General features: G+C 37.6%; 1 protein-coding gene across 30 annotated transcripts in view; it reads left to right on the top strand.

Annotated features, from left to right (window-relative positions):
• ADGRL2 (adhesion G protein-coupled receptor L2) overlaps positions 1-10044 on the top strand; it is a 311598-nt gene extending 301554 nt beyond the window's left edge. For 8 of the 30 annotated variants that reach the window (XM_064720284.1, XM_064720297.1, XM_064720294.1 and 5 more), the window contains 5 exons: positions 1171-1299; positions 1714-1810; positions 4490-4618; positions 5431-5448; positions 7959-10044. In XM_064720284.1, coding sequence (XP_064576354.1) covers positions 1171-1299; positions 1714-1810; positions 4490-4618; positions 5431-5448; positions 7959-8713 — 1128 coding nt within the window. In that variant the 3' untranslated portion in view covers positions 8714-10044. Of the gene's footprint in view, positions 1-1170; positions 1300-1713; positions 1811-4489; positions 4619-5430; positions 5483-7208; positions 7262-7958 lie in introns of all 30 variants that reach the window. The other 22 variants (XM_064720306.1, XM_064720304.1, XM_064720305.1 and 19 more) reach the window with 8 other exon arrangements.
• The last annotated feature ends 10069 nt before the right edge of the window (positions 10045-20113 follow it).

Raw genomic sequence — 20113 nt, 5'->3', positions numbered from 1 at the left:
ATATTCATAGGTCAGGCAGAATTTCCAGATTAGCTGAAATCCCTCTTTTCACAGAAACTCGTGAGTCTCATTGATGTAGAAGAGACACTTAAATTCCCATGTAATCTGGTGGGAGATTTATGAGTTTAGATTTACACATCTATACAAATTCTATCCACTGTGTCCTTTCACTGGTGCAGTCTTGCTGCCAAGATATGCACAGACTCTTCTGTTATCCAAAACTAATAGTCAGTGAAGTAGTCATGGAATATAAGAGAATTAACTGCTCTGTAAAGTGATCCTGATTACTTTTATGGCAATTGTTATCGCACAAAACAAAACTAAAGTTTCCAGCAGGTCACTGGAAACAGAAAGTGAATAAATGAAGCCCAAGTACTGAAGTCATTAATTAGTTTTGCTGCTCTGTCAGAAAAAAAAAAAGTCATAAATATGGGTATATTCAAATTTTTAGATTCAACCAAGACAGAATTTTATGTTTTGGTCGTAAAAGTGAAAGGTGCTTCATTCCCAGCCTTTATGGTTCAAAAGTGACTCTGGAACACTGGCAAGTGGCTCCACCAGCGCAGGTGGGGCTGTGCCTGCAGTGGGGCAGTGGTGTTTGTGAGCTCTGTACAAGGCCAGGGCAGGGGTGGCCATCTGAAGTAGCAGCTGGATGACTTATACAGAGTAAGAAAATTCCTATACAGGCATTGGAAATTTTACCCTCTTTATTGGGAATCATTGCATAAGGGGTAGTACTGAGCAGTGCTCAAGCCCTTCTTGCCTGCTAGGATGGGAAAACAGGCTTGCTGTGCTTTCTGCACCAAAAGCTCTTACAAAAACCACTATTTTCAATCAGCATTCAATTCAGGTAAACTTAACTATATTAATCTACAATATGAAAATTGAATAAAAACAATTCTATAACTAAGAGAGTGATGATTATTCAGGGACATCTCTAAGAAGTGTGTGTATACCTTGGAAATAATTGGTTCAAAACTCCTGGGTAGCTGCTAATACTGCCACTGAGTAGAGAGAAATATGTGGGTTTGCTAACAGCCAGCAATTCAACAGACAAGAATTATCTATATGCTTGAAAAGTGAGTAGTTTCAATGCAAAGTTCATGTGGTTTTGCCATCAGCTACTTAAAACTATTTCTTGTGCTGAGCAATTTTTTTTTTCCCCCACAGGTACGTAAGGAATATGGGAAATGCTTCAGACATTCCTACTGCTGTGGAGGACTTCCAACTGAGAGTCCCCACAGCTCAGTGAAGGCATCAACCACCAGAACCAGTGCTCGCTATTCCTCTGGCACTCAGGTAACAAAGATTTTGACAGCATCTTTTAATTACCTTATTTATGAAAAGCCTACTGAGATGTCTTCCAATCAGAAAGACTAATTGTCTCCTCATTATTGTCATTTAGATGGTAAATACATACTTCTGCATTGTAGAATTATTTCTTTTTAAACAGCTATTTTGGTCTAATACAAATTTGGTTTTTTTTCTTGTAATTAGGGACTATTTATAGGAAGATTTATACCATCATGTTTCATTGAAATAAAGTTTAATAAATTAGAGTTTTAATAAAAAAATAAGGAAATTTCATGATGTGCTAGAAAAATTGTTTACTTTAGGCTAAAATAAACACAAATATTCTACACAATAGTACATGAGCTGGAAAAAATCTTTTTGTAATCTACTATGTTTTGTCTCACTGCTTTGTGCTAACAGAGTCGGATAAGGAGGATGTGGAATGACACTGTGAGAAAACAATCGGAATCATCTTTTATCTCAGGTGACATCAACAGCACTTCAACACTTAATCAAGGTCAGTCACTGGGAACATTTCAGTTTTAGAATCCATAAATTATTACAGATTTTATATCATTTAACACAGAAGAATTGAAAATAATGTTAAAAAAAAATCTGGACAAGTGTTCTCTAAAAGCAGATTTTTAAAGTTATCCACCAGCACTTTTGAAAACCATGTTCCCTTAACTGGCCCCTGCTATAGAAGCTGAATTCTTCAATTCATGGGAATGTATTTAAATTAGTTTCATCAATAATTTAGCTTAAAAGCAAGATCATAATTTTAAATCTTTCCTAACCTTTATAGGTTAAATCTGAAATAGAAATATGAGTGCAGTAATATTTTAATGCATATTTGACTGATTTTTAGGTGCAGAAATTTTCCCAGTGAAATCTAATTGATATCATTTCTATGCAAAAGATGTCTGTAAATCATTTATCTTCTCTATTTCAAAGAGCATCATATCTGTAACATGGGACAGAATCCAGATTTTCAGGCACAGAGAAGTCAAAACTCAAAACTTCTCGTCTCAGATAGACTTTGAAATCTGTAACCTCATTCTCATGTCCACACAGAAGACAAGGGTGTTTACCAAGACAGATTGTCCCTCCCTTTCTCCCCTCCCTGCTGTGTTTTGGAGGCAGTCTGAGCCAGCAGTGGAGGGAGGACTGCTCTGTGCAAGCCAGGTTTGGAGCCTGTTCTTCCACCCAGTCCTTCAGTGAAGAGCAGGCAGCCCTGGTCACACTGCAACCAGTTCCTGCTCCACTCAGAAAGTTTCAAACAGAAAATCCAAATTCAGGATTTGATAGCAGGAACCTGTATTTGCATTCATTTTGGAAGTAAAATTGTGGTATTTGCAAAGCAAAAGGTATCCGAAAGCATGATTCTACTTTTGATATTTGGTGCATAGTGGGTAAGACCTGTGTGTCTCACTGCTCCTCCCACCCCTCTTGCCCCTGCATGTTCTTCTGGCAAAAATCAAAATTAAGTAACTTCTCATAGATAGAAAATGTATATTTTTCATGTCTCCTTAAGTGTCATACTAAAATTCCAAAAATACAAGCACATAAAATTTGGTAATTTCTCTAATTTGCTGTCTCTGACTCCTGAGGTTTGCCCTAACTGTGCTGCACTGTTAACCCAGTGTTGAACAGAGGTCTCAGCAGCTTCTCCCTGTTTCAGGTTCCAGACTCAAGTCACTGGAGATGTTCTGCCATGATTACAAAATTTGTTATCAACTTTGTTCAGTTATAATTTTGTCACTATCTCAGTGAGACATACGTATTAGGGTAGTTTAATAATTAATGGCAAGTGCCATTTTCCCTTTAAAATAAAAATCAAGCTTTTAATTGCTTTTTTTTCTTGTAAAAAAGAAATTTGGATTGAAAAATATAATAACTGTAAATTACATGTAATTAGTCTAAGATTAAATATAGTGTGCAAATTTAAAAAAAAAGCCAAGCAGAATATATTTCAGTTATTATTTCTGGTAAGAAGTACCTTACAATGGGAAAAAACTATGATAATTTTGTTAGTTGATCACTAATACAAACTTTCAAATAAGATTAGCATACTCAGACCATAATTCTCTGAGTGTTAAAAATTTTTGCTCATTTCTGCTGCTAAGTAGCTCTGGGAGTACAAAAGCATTAATATTTGGAATATATATAATAACTTGACAAATAAAAATATTTATACTATAAAAATAGAGCTATTTCTCTAATTGTCCTTGGGTCTATAATGCACTGATCCTGATGTACTGCTTTGCAAAGCAATAAAAAAAGGAAACTTGAATTTAATCTTATTGAAATTTTTAAATTAATTTTTAAAACACAGCACTTTTCTTGTAGTAGCTAGAAATCAGAGATCAATTGACTTTTTAATAATTTCTCAAAATATGATCGTTTGTTATCTGATTATTCTGAGAGTGTTTAAATGGTGTTGCGTTAACATGTAAACTTGAATTTACAAGAGTTTAAAAGAGTCTGTTCGTGTAGTATTTTTCTTTGTCTTACATTGTTTGTAAACTGATAGTTTAAAGAAATTTGTCATTCAAGGAATTCTTTTTTAAAACCTGGCAGATACGTTTGCAGCATGACTGTCCCAGGAGAAAATGTGAATGCTCTGATTTCTTAGAGCAAATATTTTGCTTTCCCCTCAGCATGCATACTTTTGCATATACTAAGATATGCTTCTTGCAATTTGTCATCCACTGTCTGTTTGAAAACAGCAATTCCCTTCCACTATCTGTGTGTTTTTAATAAAGTGAGTAACAGCTCTGATCCTGTCATAAGAGGTTTTTCAATGCCTTTCAGTTTGAGAAATTCAGTTCTGTCAATTCTGGACAGAAGTGCTCCCTATGATCATTTTTAAAGTCCTAATAGCTTTATGTAGTACCTTGGTCTCTAAACATTTAATTGCTACTCTTGTGTAACAGTGATTTTGTATACATTAGTAAATATCATTTTCACTAGATGTTTACTTTGGGGATTTGGACAGCACCTGTGAATTACTGGAATCTAACTGTATTTTCCTGCTCCCATTGCCAATGCATAGCTCAAATACATCCAGAAATTTTCAGCTGAATTACATCTTAGAAATCCTACATGATTCATGATGAATAAAAATTATTCTTTATTGAAACTGCCAGGCTAAAATTAAGCAACTGACATTTTTTTTCTGTTTCTTTTGCTTTAGGAATGACTGGCAATTACCTACTAACAAACCCTCTTCTTCGACCACACGGCACTAACAACCCCTATAACACATTGCTCGCAGAAACAGTTGTATGTAATGCCCCTTCAGCTCCTGTGTTTAACTCACCAGGTGTGCTTATACTTCCTGAATAAACTGCTTTTCTTGGCTCACTCCAAATTCCCTCTTTTCCCTAGATAGAAACTCGAGTTGCAATACCCCAGCCGTACAGTCTGAATTTCTGAAATAAATTCGAGAAATGCAGTGTTGCCAATGTCAGCTTGTAAAACTGCACTATATTATAGTAATGCCTTTGCCCTAACAGTATTTACCAATAATTATCCATGTTTTTAACACAGGTGGCATAAATCTTAATATACTATTAAAGGACTGACACCACATGGTCCGAGAGCCCATCTTCAAGATAAATATCACTTAGAGGTATCATGTCTATGCAATATAAGGTTGACTCTAAAGCTTGCTGAGAAAACCCTGCTTATGGAATGGATGAGAAAATAAAGCAGTGCAAGGCATCTTGACACCTTTGGATACCCCGGTGTGGAAAATTGTATCCAGCGTCAAACAGATCTAAACTATAGTATAGTGCAGCTTTATGGGAGATCATTTTCCTGTAGGAAAATCTTGAGATTACCAGTTAGAAAAGTTTAGTTCTGTAGGAATAAAGGGTGTCATCATTTACCTAACATTTTGTTGTTACGTTATCTACTTGCTTTTTTTAATGATGTTGCAGTTCATCAGTAAATATCTTGCAGATACTGTTTGATGAGTCCTAAGATCACTTTAGTGTAAATAGAATGATAAATCTTTGAAAAAGAGCTCATAAAACCTTGTTTCCAGTTTTTATTTCAAGTCTCCTTTTTAACTGAACTGTAGTTTCTATTTTCATTCTCTTGTTTTCTTACTTTCCTTATGCTTTCCTCTAGCAACCTACAGAGAGACAAGTATGGGAGTAAAACTTAACTTTGCCTATCAAATGTAAATTTTTTCAGCATGATTTTTAATGGGCACAATTAAAACATAACTAGCGGTCATGAAGTAGACTCAGCGGGCAAGTGGTTCACAATTTGCAAATAAAATGTTTCCACATTCAAAAAGTACTTGCAAACTGCTTTTTGGGAAACACCATGAGGTCTGTAGCAAGCCCTATTGGTAACACTAGTTATTCAATGCTGAAATAATTTGCTGTTTAAAACCAAAGTGGTGTCATGCCGAAATGCTTAATAATTTACTTATATTTTTACATTCCTACAGTAATCTTGCTACAGGCTATGAAAGATTTCAAATTAATTACCTGATCATGGGCAACAAAATTTGTCTCATCAAACCAATTTGAATATATTCTAGCATGCTTAACTCTGCAGTATATCATAGAAAACTCATTTTGGATTATCAGATGTATTTTGATATCTCTTTAGCAAAGGAAAAGAAAATGAAAATTATAGAATTAAATTACTTTCATGAGGGAAATGAATCCAGCATGTGGTCCATGTGTTGTCTACTTTTATAAATGCCATATGTTCTGCACAGCTAAATCCACTGCAAGAAAAATCTTGGAACATACATGAAATTGCGAAACTACATAGTTGTTTAATCAAAGCTTAGAGAGGCCTTTCAAACAACCCTCATCACTGTTAAAATCAGTACACATGGAGAAGAGTTAGCAATAACACAAATGCAAAATGACTTGCAAATTGCTCAGAATTTATTTGGAAATGATTACTCTATTTTTCAAAGTTGAAGACAAAAATCTTTTCATGAGAAAATGCAATGTCTTTTTAATTGAAAACAACATTTCCAGGGAATATTGAATTTTCTAAGATAAGCTGCAGCTTTAATTATGAAAAAATAAATCCACAAAATGAGAAAATGTAAAATCTTTTCCAAAAAACTTTTCCCTTATACTCCTCCAAGCCTTGCATATTATGCAGCAGCCTCACAGTGGTCAGTCTCATTTCAGTAAAGTCACTTCATTCTTTCTTTACTTCCAGACATATCTGTAGATATAGTGCTTTTCTAGGAATGCTCTAACCATCCAATTTCCATGGTTCAGACTGTTTAATTTCTTGCAAAGTTTTTTTTTCTTTTTTTGCTTTTGCTTTGCTTGGGAAGCACTGTGCTGTCATAGTTTACATGTCTTTGTGTCTATAGGAAAACCTTTTCTTTATCGAGTTATCGGAAAAAAAAGCCAAACCCAAAGCATAAAGACTTTAATCATCATAAGACTTCATTTTCCCCCCTCTTAAACTCCTTTTCATGTTTTCAGCAGACTTACCCAATCTGTCATTCCCTCAACAGCTATGAGATATCAGCCATGGCTGATTTCCTCTTCCCATTCCACAACTAATATTTATTCTTTGGTTTAATTTCTGTGACCCATACTTACAGAAATTCCTAACATTTCTGCATTTGACTTCCATGCCCATGGTAACTGTGGGCCTAGCTCTTAATTAACTATTCTGGTTCATTCAGTGCTGTCACTGTGACTGATGCAGACTGCAGGCAAACTTTGACCTTTAGGAGCCTGGGGCCTTTGTTGGCAGACAGAATATTAGTGCAAAAAAATTACATTAAGTGGGAAAAGAAAAGCTGTTATTGCTTAGTAATCTAATTTGCTGAACCCTTGCTCTGACTAAGTTGCTGAGAAGCTCAGTAATTCTTCATCATGTTACAATAAATCATTTTACTTTCTTTTATATATCAGCTACTCTTAGGCCAGATAGCCTGAGCAGACAGACATGATGTGAGTTGTCCAAAGTGAGTCATTCCACCTGCTGTCTATCGTGTTGTTGGATGGTGCTTGTGGGCCCTGGTCCCTGTAGTGTGAAAGATGGCTGTCCTTGTTTAACATGAATTCTTTGTATTTATCCATTTTTTTCATTCTTTTCTTTACTTCATCTCCAAAAAAAAAAACCAAAACCAAAAAAAACAGGAAAAAAAATGTTAGAAATGTTGTTAAAGTAGTTGCTTGCCAGTTATGTGGGTTTATGTTGTACATTTACCTTCAGTTATGTCTGTGATCTAATTCCTTTTTAATTTAGTGTTGTTTAGGACAAATTCTGTTAATTTTCTTTTTCTAAATCATGGTGATGTACTTCAAAACATAGATGTTTCCAAATGAATTGCTTTGCATTACATATGCAAGGGCATGGAGTGAACAGTTCCTTGTGGAAAAGTCACATAATTGACACTAAATTACGAAATTCAAATGCCACTATTCCCCACAGGAAACACACATTACTATTTTTAGAATGCATCTTTCCTATAAGGTGTGCAACTGTTTACATTTGGGAATGTTCAATAAACTAACTTTTCTCAAGTTTTACTTCCAAGTACAACTTTGTCCTGAACTACATTAAAGAACTTTGTTAAAAAGAAAAAAAAAACAAAAAACAAAAAAAAAGGTGATAAAAACACGTCAGGCAATAACCAGAGCTGTCCTTTTGCATTTCAGGACATTCACTGAACAATGCCAGGGATACAAGTGCCATGGATACTCTACCGCTAAATGGTAATTTCAACAACAGCTACTCATTGCGCAATGGAGACTATAACGACAGCGTGCAAGTTGTAGACTGTGGACTAAGCCTGAATGATGCAGCTTTTGAGAAAATGATCATTTCAGAGTTAGTGCACAACAACCTGCGGGGCGGCAGCAAGAACCACAACCTGGAGCGGGCGCTGCCAGCCAAGGCTGTGATCGGCGGGAGCAGTAGCGAAGATGACGCCATCGTGGCAGACGCCTCATCTTTGATGCACAGCGACGCCCCCGGGCTGGAGCTGCACCACAAAGAGCTGGAGGCCCCGCTCATCCCCCAGCGGACTCACTCCCTTCTGTACCAGCCCCAGAAGAAAGTGAAGACCGAGGGAACTGACAGCTACGTCTCACAGCTGACAGCCGAGGCTGACGACCACCTCCAGTCCCCCAACAGAGACTCTCTCTACACGAGCATGCCCAACCTCAGAGACTCTCCCTACCCAGAGAGCAGCCCCGACGTTGAAGAAGACCTCTCTCCCTCCAGGAGGAGTGAAAACGAGGACATTTACTACAAGAGCATGCCAAACCTAGGAGCTGGCCACCAGCTCCAGATGTACTATCAAATCAGCAGGGGTAATAGCGACGGCTATATCATTCCCATTAACAAAGAAGGATGTATTCCAGAAGGAGATGTTAGAGAAGGACAAATGCAACTAGTGACAAGCCTTTAATAGTGTAGCAAAGAAATATTAAAGGTCACGTTCAAGTATTACAAAAGACTTAATTGGCCCCGTGCAGGCTCCCTCATATCTGCTCGAAGAGACAATTCTGTTGACCCTGTGGTTCTCCAGTAACAGGGATGACTGGACCTCGCAGTTCTGTGAATTTTTATAAAGCAAAAACTTTGTATATACACAGAGTATACTAAAATGAATTATTTGTTACAAAGAAAAGAAATACCAACATGGTATTTACGATATCTTCTGCTGCTGAATTTAACAAAATTGTGAAAAAAAAGAGAAATAAACACTTTCCAGCCATTTTACTGCAGCAGTTTGTGAACTAAATTTGTAAATATGGCTGCACCATTTTTTTTTCCTAGGCCTACATTGTATTATATACAAGGCGTAGGCTTTAAAATCCTGTGGGACAAATTTACTGTACCTTACTGTTCCTGACAAGACTTGCAAAAGCAGGAGAGATATTCTGCATCAATTTGCAGTTCACTGCAAATCTTTTCCATTAGGGCAAAGATTGAATACATGTCTAACCACTAGCAATCAAGCCACAGGCCTTATTTCATATATTTCCTCAACTGTACAATGAACCGTTCTCATGAAAAAATGGCTAAAGAAATTATATTTTGTTCTATTGCTAGGGTAAAATAAATACATTTGTGTCCAACTGAAATATAATTGTCATTAAAAGATAATTTTAAAGAGTTTGAAGAAAATATTGTGAAAAGCTCTTGGTTGCACATATGTTATAAGCTGTTTTTCTTACACTGTTCATAGTGCGATAGTTTGTTTAAAATGCAAGTTCTACCTGTTTTCACTTATTTTTTTCACTGTAAACAGTGTTCTGCTTTGACAAGTTAGTTTTTACTCTTAAGTTTTGAATTTTTATTGCCAAAAAAAAACATAATTGGGGAGAAAGTTGTTTTAGAAGCCAATTATGCCAAGCCTTGCACAAATTTGGTGTAGCTAACAAAGATTGTAACTCAATTCCCTGTTCATCCTTTAATCAGGGTTGGGTGGTAAGGGGTAAAGGGGACACTGGACACTTCTCACAAGCTTTCTCGTGAATAAAAGGTGCCTGTCCTTTAAAAAAAATAAATAAAACATAACTATAACTCTTCCATATTCCTTCTGCCTATATTTAGTAATTAATTTATTTTATGATAAAAAAATCAAATGAAATGTAAATTGTTTCAACAAAATTCTGCTTTTTTCATCCCTTTGTGTAAACCTGTTAATAATGAGCCCATCACTAATACCCAGTGTAAAGTTTAACACCTGTTTGACAGTAAATAAATGTGAATTTTTTTTCCAAATAGGTAAAATGTGCATTATTATGTACGAAGCATAATTGGCATCAGCAGTCCTTCGACCCAGATGTGCCCTACCTAGAATGGCATCTTTACATTTCATGATTTAAGTGTTGAGAATTCAACAGAAACTGTCTATAGCTCTACAGAAGACAGGTCATCTTTACTGTTCCTTTGTCTCAGTTGAATAGGATCAAACCCAGATATAGCAGGGTCATTAGGAAAATGTACTGTAAATTCATATATTTGCATAACTTTTAAGTAGGCATCTGCACTGAAATTAAAAATAAGGTGGTAAACACCATTCTCATGTTCTTGGCAACAGTAATTAGCAGTTAATTATTAGTGATGAAGATACATTGTTGCAGTGGGGAAAACACAAATAAGCAGCATTTGGCCAGCACTCTGAGTGCTATCTAAATAATTCATCCATCATGGCACTGGTTTGTGTTAGATAAATAAGCACGACTGTCCCTATTTTTATCAAGCTAGAGAGCTGCAGAAGGCAGCTGATGCCCAAGATGTTATCCACAAATCAGCAGCTAAATTGGAAGTCTGAAATCTTTGTTGTGTTGATTTCCAAGCCTCTTTTGTTCCTCTCATCCAGGGCCTTTCAAAGACAGCATCAAGGACTGCATTTGTCACCACTTCCTAAACTGTGTTCTTTCAAATAATTCCCAAATTAATGCCCCATCATCACAGAGGCCACAGTTTCACGTGTGGCCGCTGTGATTTTCTGTATGATAACAGCAAAAGTTCACTCAAAAGCTGTATCATTACCTTCTAATGCATTGAAATATATAAAGTCCTTTTGGAAAATAAATCAATGCATTTTTAAGAAGTTTGGATTTCAGAAGAATGTTTGGGCAAGACTTCCCACTGCTGAGAAGGTTCAAGCTCTAAAACACTAAAATCCAGGTTGAGATGGAATGGTGGGGTTCAGGTAACCTCAACATATCTATTCAGGACTGTGACACTGTAGCAATTGTTCATAAATAAAAAAGCATCTTCCACCATCAGCCACTGGTAACTCTTGCCAGTAAGTTCCTTAACACTTAAAAGTTGCTGTGTTTGCACAGAGTCACTGAAACAGAAAATTTAACCAGAAAGGGTTTGCTCCTTTAGTAGAGATGCTTTAAAAATCTGAAGTCTCTATGAAACAGGACTTCGTTCTTAGAATCTGCTGATTCAGGGTGCACAGCAAACTCCTTGGAGCAAAATTTATTCCCTTAGTCTGTCTGGCAAAAGCATACTTGCTGCCTACTACTTAGGAAATCATGTTCTTAAGGATTTCAAAATTATGGTCGTCAAGTAATTACAGTACACATGACCTAATAACATCATCAACTTTCTGCAGAATCTTCAACCCTATTTCAAGCAATTACTCCTTTGTGTCTAACTAAAGGTGGCAGAACTACATACTGGAGAAAGGTTTGTAGCATTGTGATCTTAAATACATATTCAATTGCAAATGTAACAAGTATTCATAATACAAGAAAATGTAGCTGATGAACCTAAGATGAACCAGCTGAACCTAAGTATCATAAGGGAATTCTTTTGTTAGCTTCTTTGTAATGTAGATGTTGCTTTTTAGTGAGCCTGTTTTTTTTTTTCTTTTAATGTTGAGCTAGTGAGTGTCCTGTGTTTAGCTAGCAGCCAATACATTGCCAAATTTCTGTTGGTGTAATTTCTCAGTGTAGTAGGTTACCGTATAATTATATAGTTGACAGCTTATTGTAATTTATGTTCTCTTCTAACATTCCTGCCATCTTGTCTTGGGATCAGAAGGACAGAAGAATTCAGAGGAAGAGTTCAAGAATAGCAAAATAATGGCAGCAGAATTAATGGAAACAAGTGTTTCTTCAGGGTCATCAGTTAACCAGTTCCTATGATGGTGCCCACAATATGTTGCTATTTTAGGCACTGTCTTTCAGAAGAGCTGTAATTTTCTTATGGCTGGTAATCTCCTGTTAGTATCAGTGTTAACCCTACTGGCTCAGTTCAATTCTTCCTTGTAACTTCAGTCCAGTTATATTAGTTCCTACAAAAGATTGAATGGGATGTGCATTTAGTGAACTGTTGTATAATGGTGCTATGCATTGTCTAATATAAAATACATCTCAATTCTACATAAGTGAACCATAACATGAAGAAACACTGGTAATACCTTTTTAGTTAAAACTAACCTTTATCTGTAAATTCTACAATACACCTTTGCTTATTTTAAATTTGAAATGAAGTTACTAATAAAGTTTACATATATTCACTTATGTAGGCAATAAAAGGTGTTTCAAGTTGCCATAAATTATGGATAAAATATGTGTCATACTTGATGTCCTAAGTTTTAAGGAATTTTTTTTTTACGACTCAGAACAAATATTAACAGAGCAACAAAAAAGGAAATGGTCCCTGTGTACTGTAGCTGGCGTTATCTGTCCTTTGCCTCAAAAATAACAAAACTTCTCTTCTAGATTTGATTATATGACAACATACAGTAGTGTAACTTTTAATCTCTGAATAAAATTGCTTTTCAAAATCAAGAGAAGCTACAGGTAGACAATCATATAAATATATATAGATATACACACACAACATTTTAATTCACTAATTCTAGGGTACAATGAAGAACTTAAAAAGATGAGATTCAGCAGTAATCCTTCAGTTTTTAAGTAATCCTGCAAAGACACCCCAGAGACATCACACTAAAGCATTCCTTAATTTATTAAAAAATAAATGGTGACAATCACCTCCACATTTATGAAGAGCAGTGGTACCATTTCATCAAGCAAGGATCTTGCTATATGGCTTCACTGTGGGATGAGGATCCCAGATTTATGGATGCCACTGGTGTGCTGGGTCTCTATTCCATGGTTACACCACAGTTTTGCACTGAGTTGGAAATAAAAAATTATCACTGTCACAACCCTGGAAGCAAGAGATCTGTGTCTTTCATTTACACAAACACTTTGTAAATTAGTAGGAATTCAGTTAATGGCTCCAGCTCAATCATCTGGCTCTGCCTAAAGTCTGGAGTGAGGGTTTGTTAGGACCCCGTCTATTTCAGCAGAGTGTTTGGGGCTTTTTCCAGTAAAATCTTCATGTGGTTTTTAGAACGGCAACTTCCAAATCCTTTTATTCATGCAGGATAAATTCTCAATGGTATTTCATTAATTCATGCCTAAGAGCATTAATATCTCTTCTTAGTGTATTATGTCATCATTAATCTCAGCCTCTCCCCATCCAAGTTCCTGGCATGTGCAGGGGATCACACCATGGTGCAGCCTGAGTGCTTATAAATGCTACTGAAAATCACACAAGCCTCTGCTCAGCAGCAAGGAGATTTTAAAGGACCATTCAATATCGTGCACCAGCTGCTGCAGACATCACTCTGGGCTCCCAGATGGGGGAAATCACAGCTGGATAAATTACACTCAGAATAGGTAGCTCCATAAAGAAAATTTTTTTACAGCAAAGTTTGTGTGCTGAACCATTTCTTCCTTGGGTGCAAACCTTCTTTTGTAGGGTGAAGTAGGAGCCCTGGCACGATGTAGACTCTCCACTGCCAACCAGTTCAAAGTTTAGTGAGCAAAGCTGAGCACAAAAACATCAGTGCACACTAGAAGCTCAGGTTCCCAAATAGGAGGCAGCCAGTTAGTACCTGTGTGGGTTTTTTTAATGGAGAAGCTGGATCTCTGCAGATAGCATTGGAATAACAGGTCCAGTACTAGTGTAGCATTAGAATTGTTTTAAAATAACATAATGCTCCTGAACATTTGGCCTCCATGATTGCTTAACAGAATGATTCCCAAGGGTTAATGAGGTTCTTGTGAAAATAATTAATTTTAATTCTCTTTAAATATACCACTTCTTTTTTTTTTTTTTTTTTTGGCACTAACAATATAAATAGGAGCTTTTTAACTTGAATTCTTAACACCACTCACTGTCTTAAATACTTGCCCTCTGTTTCCTATTACTTAACTTCTTGCTAAACAAACCCTTGTTTTCAGCATCCTCCACCTCCTTAATTATTTAATTGCCAGTCTTCAGAGTTACTTTTTGTCAGGATGCTTTAAGAGATGGGCAAGAACAAAATTATGGGTTCATGTTGATCTATGGATGGGAGTTGCATCTTCTATTCTGTGCTACTGCCATCCCCCATGGTCTCACCTTATCTTTTGTTTTCGTAAGATCCCTTTACAACACACTATTCTACTAGTCTGGACATAGTAAGTAATGACCTAAATAGTTATGGTTAATTTAGAGCCCAGCAAAGCCTACAAATACTTCCAATTATTCTCTTGAATGTGTGCCCAACCTTGCATTTCTCAGCACTGCATTTCATCTGCATCACACTGCCCATTTATTCACTTTGTTAACCCAGGTCAATCACAATCTTCCCTGGTTCTGATTAACTGAAGTAATTCTGTGCTAGCAGCAAACAGTGCCACCTCCCCAGCAGCATGCTCATCCCATTTTCAGATAGCACCAGTTGAATAGAGTAGGGGCACTAGACCATTAGCCTTTTGTCATGCTAAAAAAATCAACCATTTAATCCTGCTCTACCTCTTAGTTTCTAATGCACAACTACTTTAGCTCTCACTTCCTTAATACGCATTTGCTTTAATGGCTTCTTGGTAGGCATATTTTTATATGGATTTTTTTTTCTTTTTTAAATCCAAATAAATTACATCAACCATTCCCTCTAGTCTCAACAGCTGCACGATTGACTTAATTTTAGTACGTTAGAGAGGCACAATTTTCTTGCTCTAAGCAGTTATGTCTCTTTTGGCAATGTTTCCTCTGCAGTTTGTGCTTAAATGTGGATCTGCTAGATGTCAGACCCAAAAAGCACTTCACTGTTCAAAGTGAAACTTTGGTGGAATTTAGGCACTTAAATCCCAGGTACAACAAATGTTACTTCAGGGCCAGAATTAATTATAATCTGGAAGACATGTATGTTTTTGTCAGTAAAGCCTTTTTATCATCCCAAGTTTGGTGGCTGTGCGTGCGCAGCCCTGTCATTGCAGCCAGGAGCCACGAGCAGTGTCACTGCCTTGCTGCGCTCACCAGGACAGACCCTGTATGCCATAATCCAGCAATTAGGTTACAAAGGAGCTCCTTCCTTCCCCTGCTGAAGCTGAAGTCCTGACAATAACTAGTAACTGGAGTAACTCTGATGTAAATGCCACAAACAGAGCTCTGCAGCAGCCATGGATCTGCCCTTGCTTCAGCTTCATTTGCTTCGCTGTAGCAGGAGCTGTATTTGACAATCTTTCCAAATCTCTGTGAGCTTGGAAAACAGCGGAAAACAGCTTTTTTTTTTTTTCTTTTTTCATGGAAGCTGAAGGCTCTGACCACACCAAGTTTATTGTTCCTGTTGAGAAAAGGTCACAACTCTTGCCTGTACCCCAAAGCAGCTCGTGTTCTGGCCCCGGGTCCCTCCCATGACAGATGGAGTGAGGCTGCAGAAGGACCATGCCCTGTTGGTGGCACTGACCCTGCCAGGGGACTGCAAGGTGGTGTGAGGTGCTGCCAGCCCAGGGACACTCAGGGCCCCCAGTGCCCACACGGAGCTGGCACTGAGGAGCTCAGAGAGCCCCACTGGGGCTGGCGCAGTGGGCAGCGCCCTCAGCCTGCCCTGCCCGGCCGCTCACAGCCCTGGCTTCCCCCGGCGCTCAGTGACAGCCACGGTGCCCATGCTCAGTGACAGCCACGCCAGGGCTGCAAGTGCTGCCTGGGGCTCTCAGCCTCCACCTCCCTCAGGCAGGAGTGGCTCCGCGTGAAGCTACTGCTAAAATCCTTCCTGAGGAGAACATAGCTGAAATAACTGATGACAGGGCTATCTCCATGACAAAGCCCAAGCAAGTTTATACAAAAGTTTATACAAAAAAGTGATGGTTTTCAAGCACATTAGAGTTGCCAGAAGAGCCTGGACCTTTTTTCAAAAGCAGGGGAGGAAAAGGAATACAGACAGATGGAGAAGAAAATAAAAGGACAATATAAAGCAAATGAGGTGCAGAATTAATTTTGCCCTTTCTCATTTCTCTTCTTTACAGCACCACTAGGTGCTGCGCCTTCAAGGCAAGGCAGAAAAATCTCAGTAGTGTCAATCTGTCTGGGTAATTTGACAAAATAGTTCAGAGAGCTGTTTTCTAACTCTTCAAGCTTGTTGATACATGTATATGACCTAGCCATGCCAGATCACTATATGCTTACAAAAGCAGTCGAGAAATTTTTCATTTCAATGTATTGAAATTTTCAAAGCACGCTTTCAAAATCCAATTTAACAAAAACCAACTTACTTCAATGGACCAAAACTCTGCCACTCACAAAAATCACTGAAAATGAAGGAAACAGTCAAAACACCTAGCAAGAGAAAGTTGATTAGGGACTTGCCTTAGCACAGGGTTTCCATGGGTTATCTAGGCAAGTTTTCTAAGGCTAAGAATACACCCTTCCCTGAGAACAAGGCTTAGTACCAGCAAGGCAGTGTTACCCATGCAGGGGTGCTGTAAATATCACAGTACTGCGATTCTCAGCATCACTTAAGAAATCTGGTCCATTCTTAGAAATGCTAGAAGTATCTGCAGAGACAATATTTGTCTCATATTTAAAGGATTACTGTCCTGACTGAATACTAGAAGTAAGCAAAAGTGACACCTATATGTAAAGAAGGAGATCCTACAGTTGCAGTCCTGCAGTGTAACTTGCTTTCACGATCCAGCTCATGGTGAGCACACAGAAGTTTCTCTCGATGCAGAAAGTACACAAAGCTAAGTTCTGCATAGTCTGACACCCAAAGTAAGCAGGTAGCTGCTGCAGGAGAGGTTCTTCTAGGTCTCAGCAAAAGTTTGATGCACATTAGCTGGCACTTATGAGACTACTTGGTCTCCCCATATCAAGTTAAGAATATGCTTATAGTTGTAAGTGTTCTAATTAGGTCAACTTGGCTATTGTTCTGTGGTTTGACAGATGCTGCATTTAAAGTAATTTCAAATACTAATTTTTTGACCTCTTCTGTGAACTGATAAATCAAGTGCTATTTATTCATGAAATTATTCTTTTCTTTCTTAATGCTTATTCCCTCTGGCTTGTAACTTTAATTAGAACCTGCTATCTGTTCATATTGGTAATAGTAACAGTTGTCACCAGAGTACAGATGCATAGATTCAGCTGATATTGCCCCTTTGACATTATATTTAAAGCCTAACAATCTTCCCAGCTATGTATCTGAGCATACCATCCATTAGTGCTTATCTCACTGCCACCCTGAACTCCCCACTCTAAACACTAACAGTCTGATTGTTTTTTACCCAACAAATAATGCATTTTCTAAAGACTAGAAACTGTACAAAAATAGCTTCATTTGAAGATAAATATCTGCCTGAAAAGGTTATTCAGCCTATCCAGATTTCTTTTTTATTACCATAGATTTTCCCAAGGCATTATTGTTTCTTGAATAATTATCAATCTAAGCAATCATGTGCTAAAGCAGTCTGATTCACTCACTAAACATACATATAGAAAAGAACTTGGTTACCCTGGTGAAAACAAACAACTCTTCTTCTTCTTTTTGCCCTCTCCTCAACCCTTTCATAGAATATAATGACTGCATTGAAATGTAATCAGTTAATATTTGATTTGCATTTGTCAGGAAAAGGAAACATCAAATATATTTTTTAGAGCAGAGGAATTAGGATCTGGAAAATTGTTCAAATAACACTAGTCTTGTTTGATTTGTGTCTTCACATACTGATTCATAAGTTCCAGTAATTTGAAAGGAGCCTTCCAGTAACTAGTTGCAATCGGGTTTTAAAAGCTTGCCAACTTACTATTTAGATAAACTAATTAAATAAACTTTTCCTTCCAATAAAAACTAATTCCTTTTTCATTATTTTTCACTCTGAGATACAGAAAATGATATCTGTTCAGCAAGTTTCTGATTAAATGCATCAGGAATAGAATAGCTGTCAAGGTCTCTGTTCACTGGGGAGACACAGACACACTGCTCTTGGAGTGCTCTGCATGCCCTGTGTGAGAGTCAGCAACACCAGCCAGAAACAGGCCCATAAAGTATCATTTGCAAATACTGCAATTTAAAGGACTTTCATTTGCAAATGCAGCAATTTAAAGGGCTTTTTTTGTATTGATTCATGTACTCCATGGATGGTACAGAGTTAGATTCAGCCTCACCTCTTCAAACACCCAGCACCACTTGCTGACAGGAAAGGTACATTCTGCTGAATGGATGGTGATGATGCTTAAAGCAGGCAAGGATGATGATGCTTAAAGGGCTTCTGCATATCAAATATTTAGTCCTCACTTGTCCTCACAAACGGAGTGAGGGATCTAAAGCTTCTCCAAGCGACACTGTAGTTCAGCATACTGCTGTGTGCCACAGAATAAAGTATTATATATTCTTGGCAAGAAAAAAGTGGTATCTCCAAACAAACAAAGGCTCACCAGCTGTGAGTCTGCTCAGAATTCTGCAGTTTGTGAGTCCTGGGTGCTGGAGACAGCAGGACTTCTACACAGCCTGGTCAGATGGAGGGCTCCCTGTCCATGGCAGGGAAGGTGGAAGCAGATGATCTTTAAGATCTCTTCCAACTCAAATCATTCTGAGATTCTGGCTTACTGCAAGCATCCAGTTGAAAAAAGTTAGTATCAGGAATGAAATTTCATTCTCTAACATACATTTGAGAGATCAAAAAAGATACCTGGTGGGCTTTGCTTTATGAACCAAAGCCAATAATTTTCATAATTTTTGGAATTACGAAAAAATACTGCAGCCTGTTGATATAACTCTCAGTGAATATTTTTCCTGAAATACTGAAAGATTATCACAATCATTTCATTTCACTGCTATGAGTCAGTACACAAGCAGAAGTTCTGCTACATCAGGGAGTGGAAGAGCATGCAGGATATGCCCAAATAAGTTTTTGACTCAATTTATGCCAATCAGAAATTAGCATATTTTGATTGAGGTCTGTGAGATTATTCCAGTCCTGCACCAGTTAACAGGAACAGAGTGAGGGCTGGTGTCTGGTGCTATTTCCTGCCATTTCTCTCTGCTGCTCACCCCCTCTGTTTTATTACCTTATCACAGAGCCAGAGCTGTTCCACATCCATGCACTCCTTCTTGTAGAACCATTGCTAAATTTAATGCTCACTACTTAATCAATTTTCTCCCAACAGGTAACGAATAATTGAACAGTTGGGGAGTGGGGAATGACAAGATTTAGTGTGTTACTTCCTCGTAGGAAACAAGACAACTCACCCATTTATATTTATGCATATTCAATTCCTTTCATTAGCCAAATGACCCTAAGAGTAAAGGAATCCATGTCAGCTCATCCAGGTACCATGTACACCAAGCCCAACACTGGACCGCAGTAAATAACATTTTCAGCTGGTGCAAAAGTGAAGACAGCAAAAACAGGAACTTTTGCAATGTATTTCTTTGTTGCCGTGTTTTGTTCTGCCAGCAGCACCAGATTGCTGTTCATAACAGTAAAGCCTGCAGTGAAGCCCTGGCCCCAGTTAAATCAATGGCAAAAGTTTTTGCTGACTTCAGTGAGACCATGATTTCTTTTTTGAATCATTACAAGAATCTTTCTGTTATCTCAGTTTGTTGATTCTCAGACTTGAATAGTGCACATTAAAAATAAAGGCAAAAATACCTCAGTTTTTCAAAATTATTTCCAGCCACGGAAAAATGCTTTGTTTCTTCACCTCTCATAATCTTGTTCCACATGCATCACCCCCAGTAAGTGCTATTTCACAAAGGAGAACACACACTGTTTTTCGCCCACTAGATCAATACCTGTCTAAAAGTATTTACTCACCAAAAGGGCTGTGATCCTTTTCTTTGTCACCCTTGAACTTCTGTTCTGCTCTAGAAATTTTTTTTGCTTTTTGACACAGGTTCTTCTTTTATTTCCTGGCTATTGCTAGCTCCTAATAGGATGTTTTTTTAGTTCTTTGCTCTGACATTTATTATAGAGTATACATCATAGCTTTTGTCTAACCAGAGGGTTGGTCCAGCACTGAAATTGCAGCTGTTTTAAAATGCTACCTATAAACA

This window comes from Zonotrichia leucophrys, chromosome 8, assembly GCF_028769735.1.
Source record: "Zonotrichia leucophrys gambelii isolate GWCS_2022_RI chromosome 8, RI_Zleu_2.0, whole genome shotgun sequence".
Taxonomy (NCBI): Eukaryota; Metazoa; Chordata; class Aves; order Passeriformes; family Passerellidae; genus Zonotrichia; species Zonotrichia leucophrys.
Note: the sequence above shows the minus strand (reverse complement) of the source record. Positions and strands in the feature narration are given on the sequence as shown.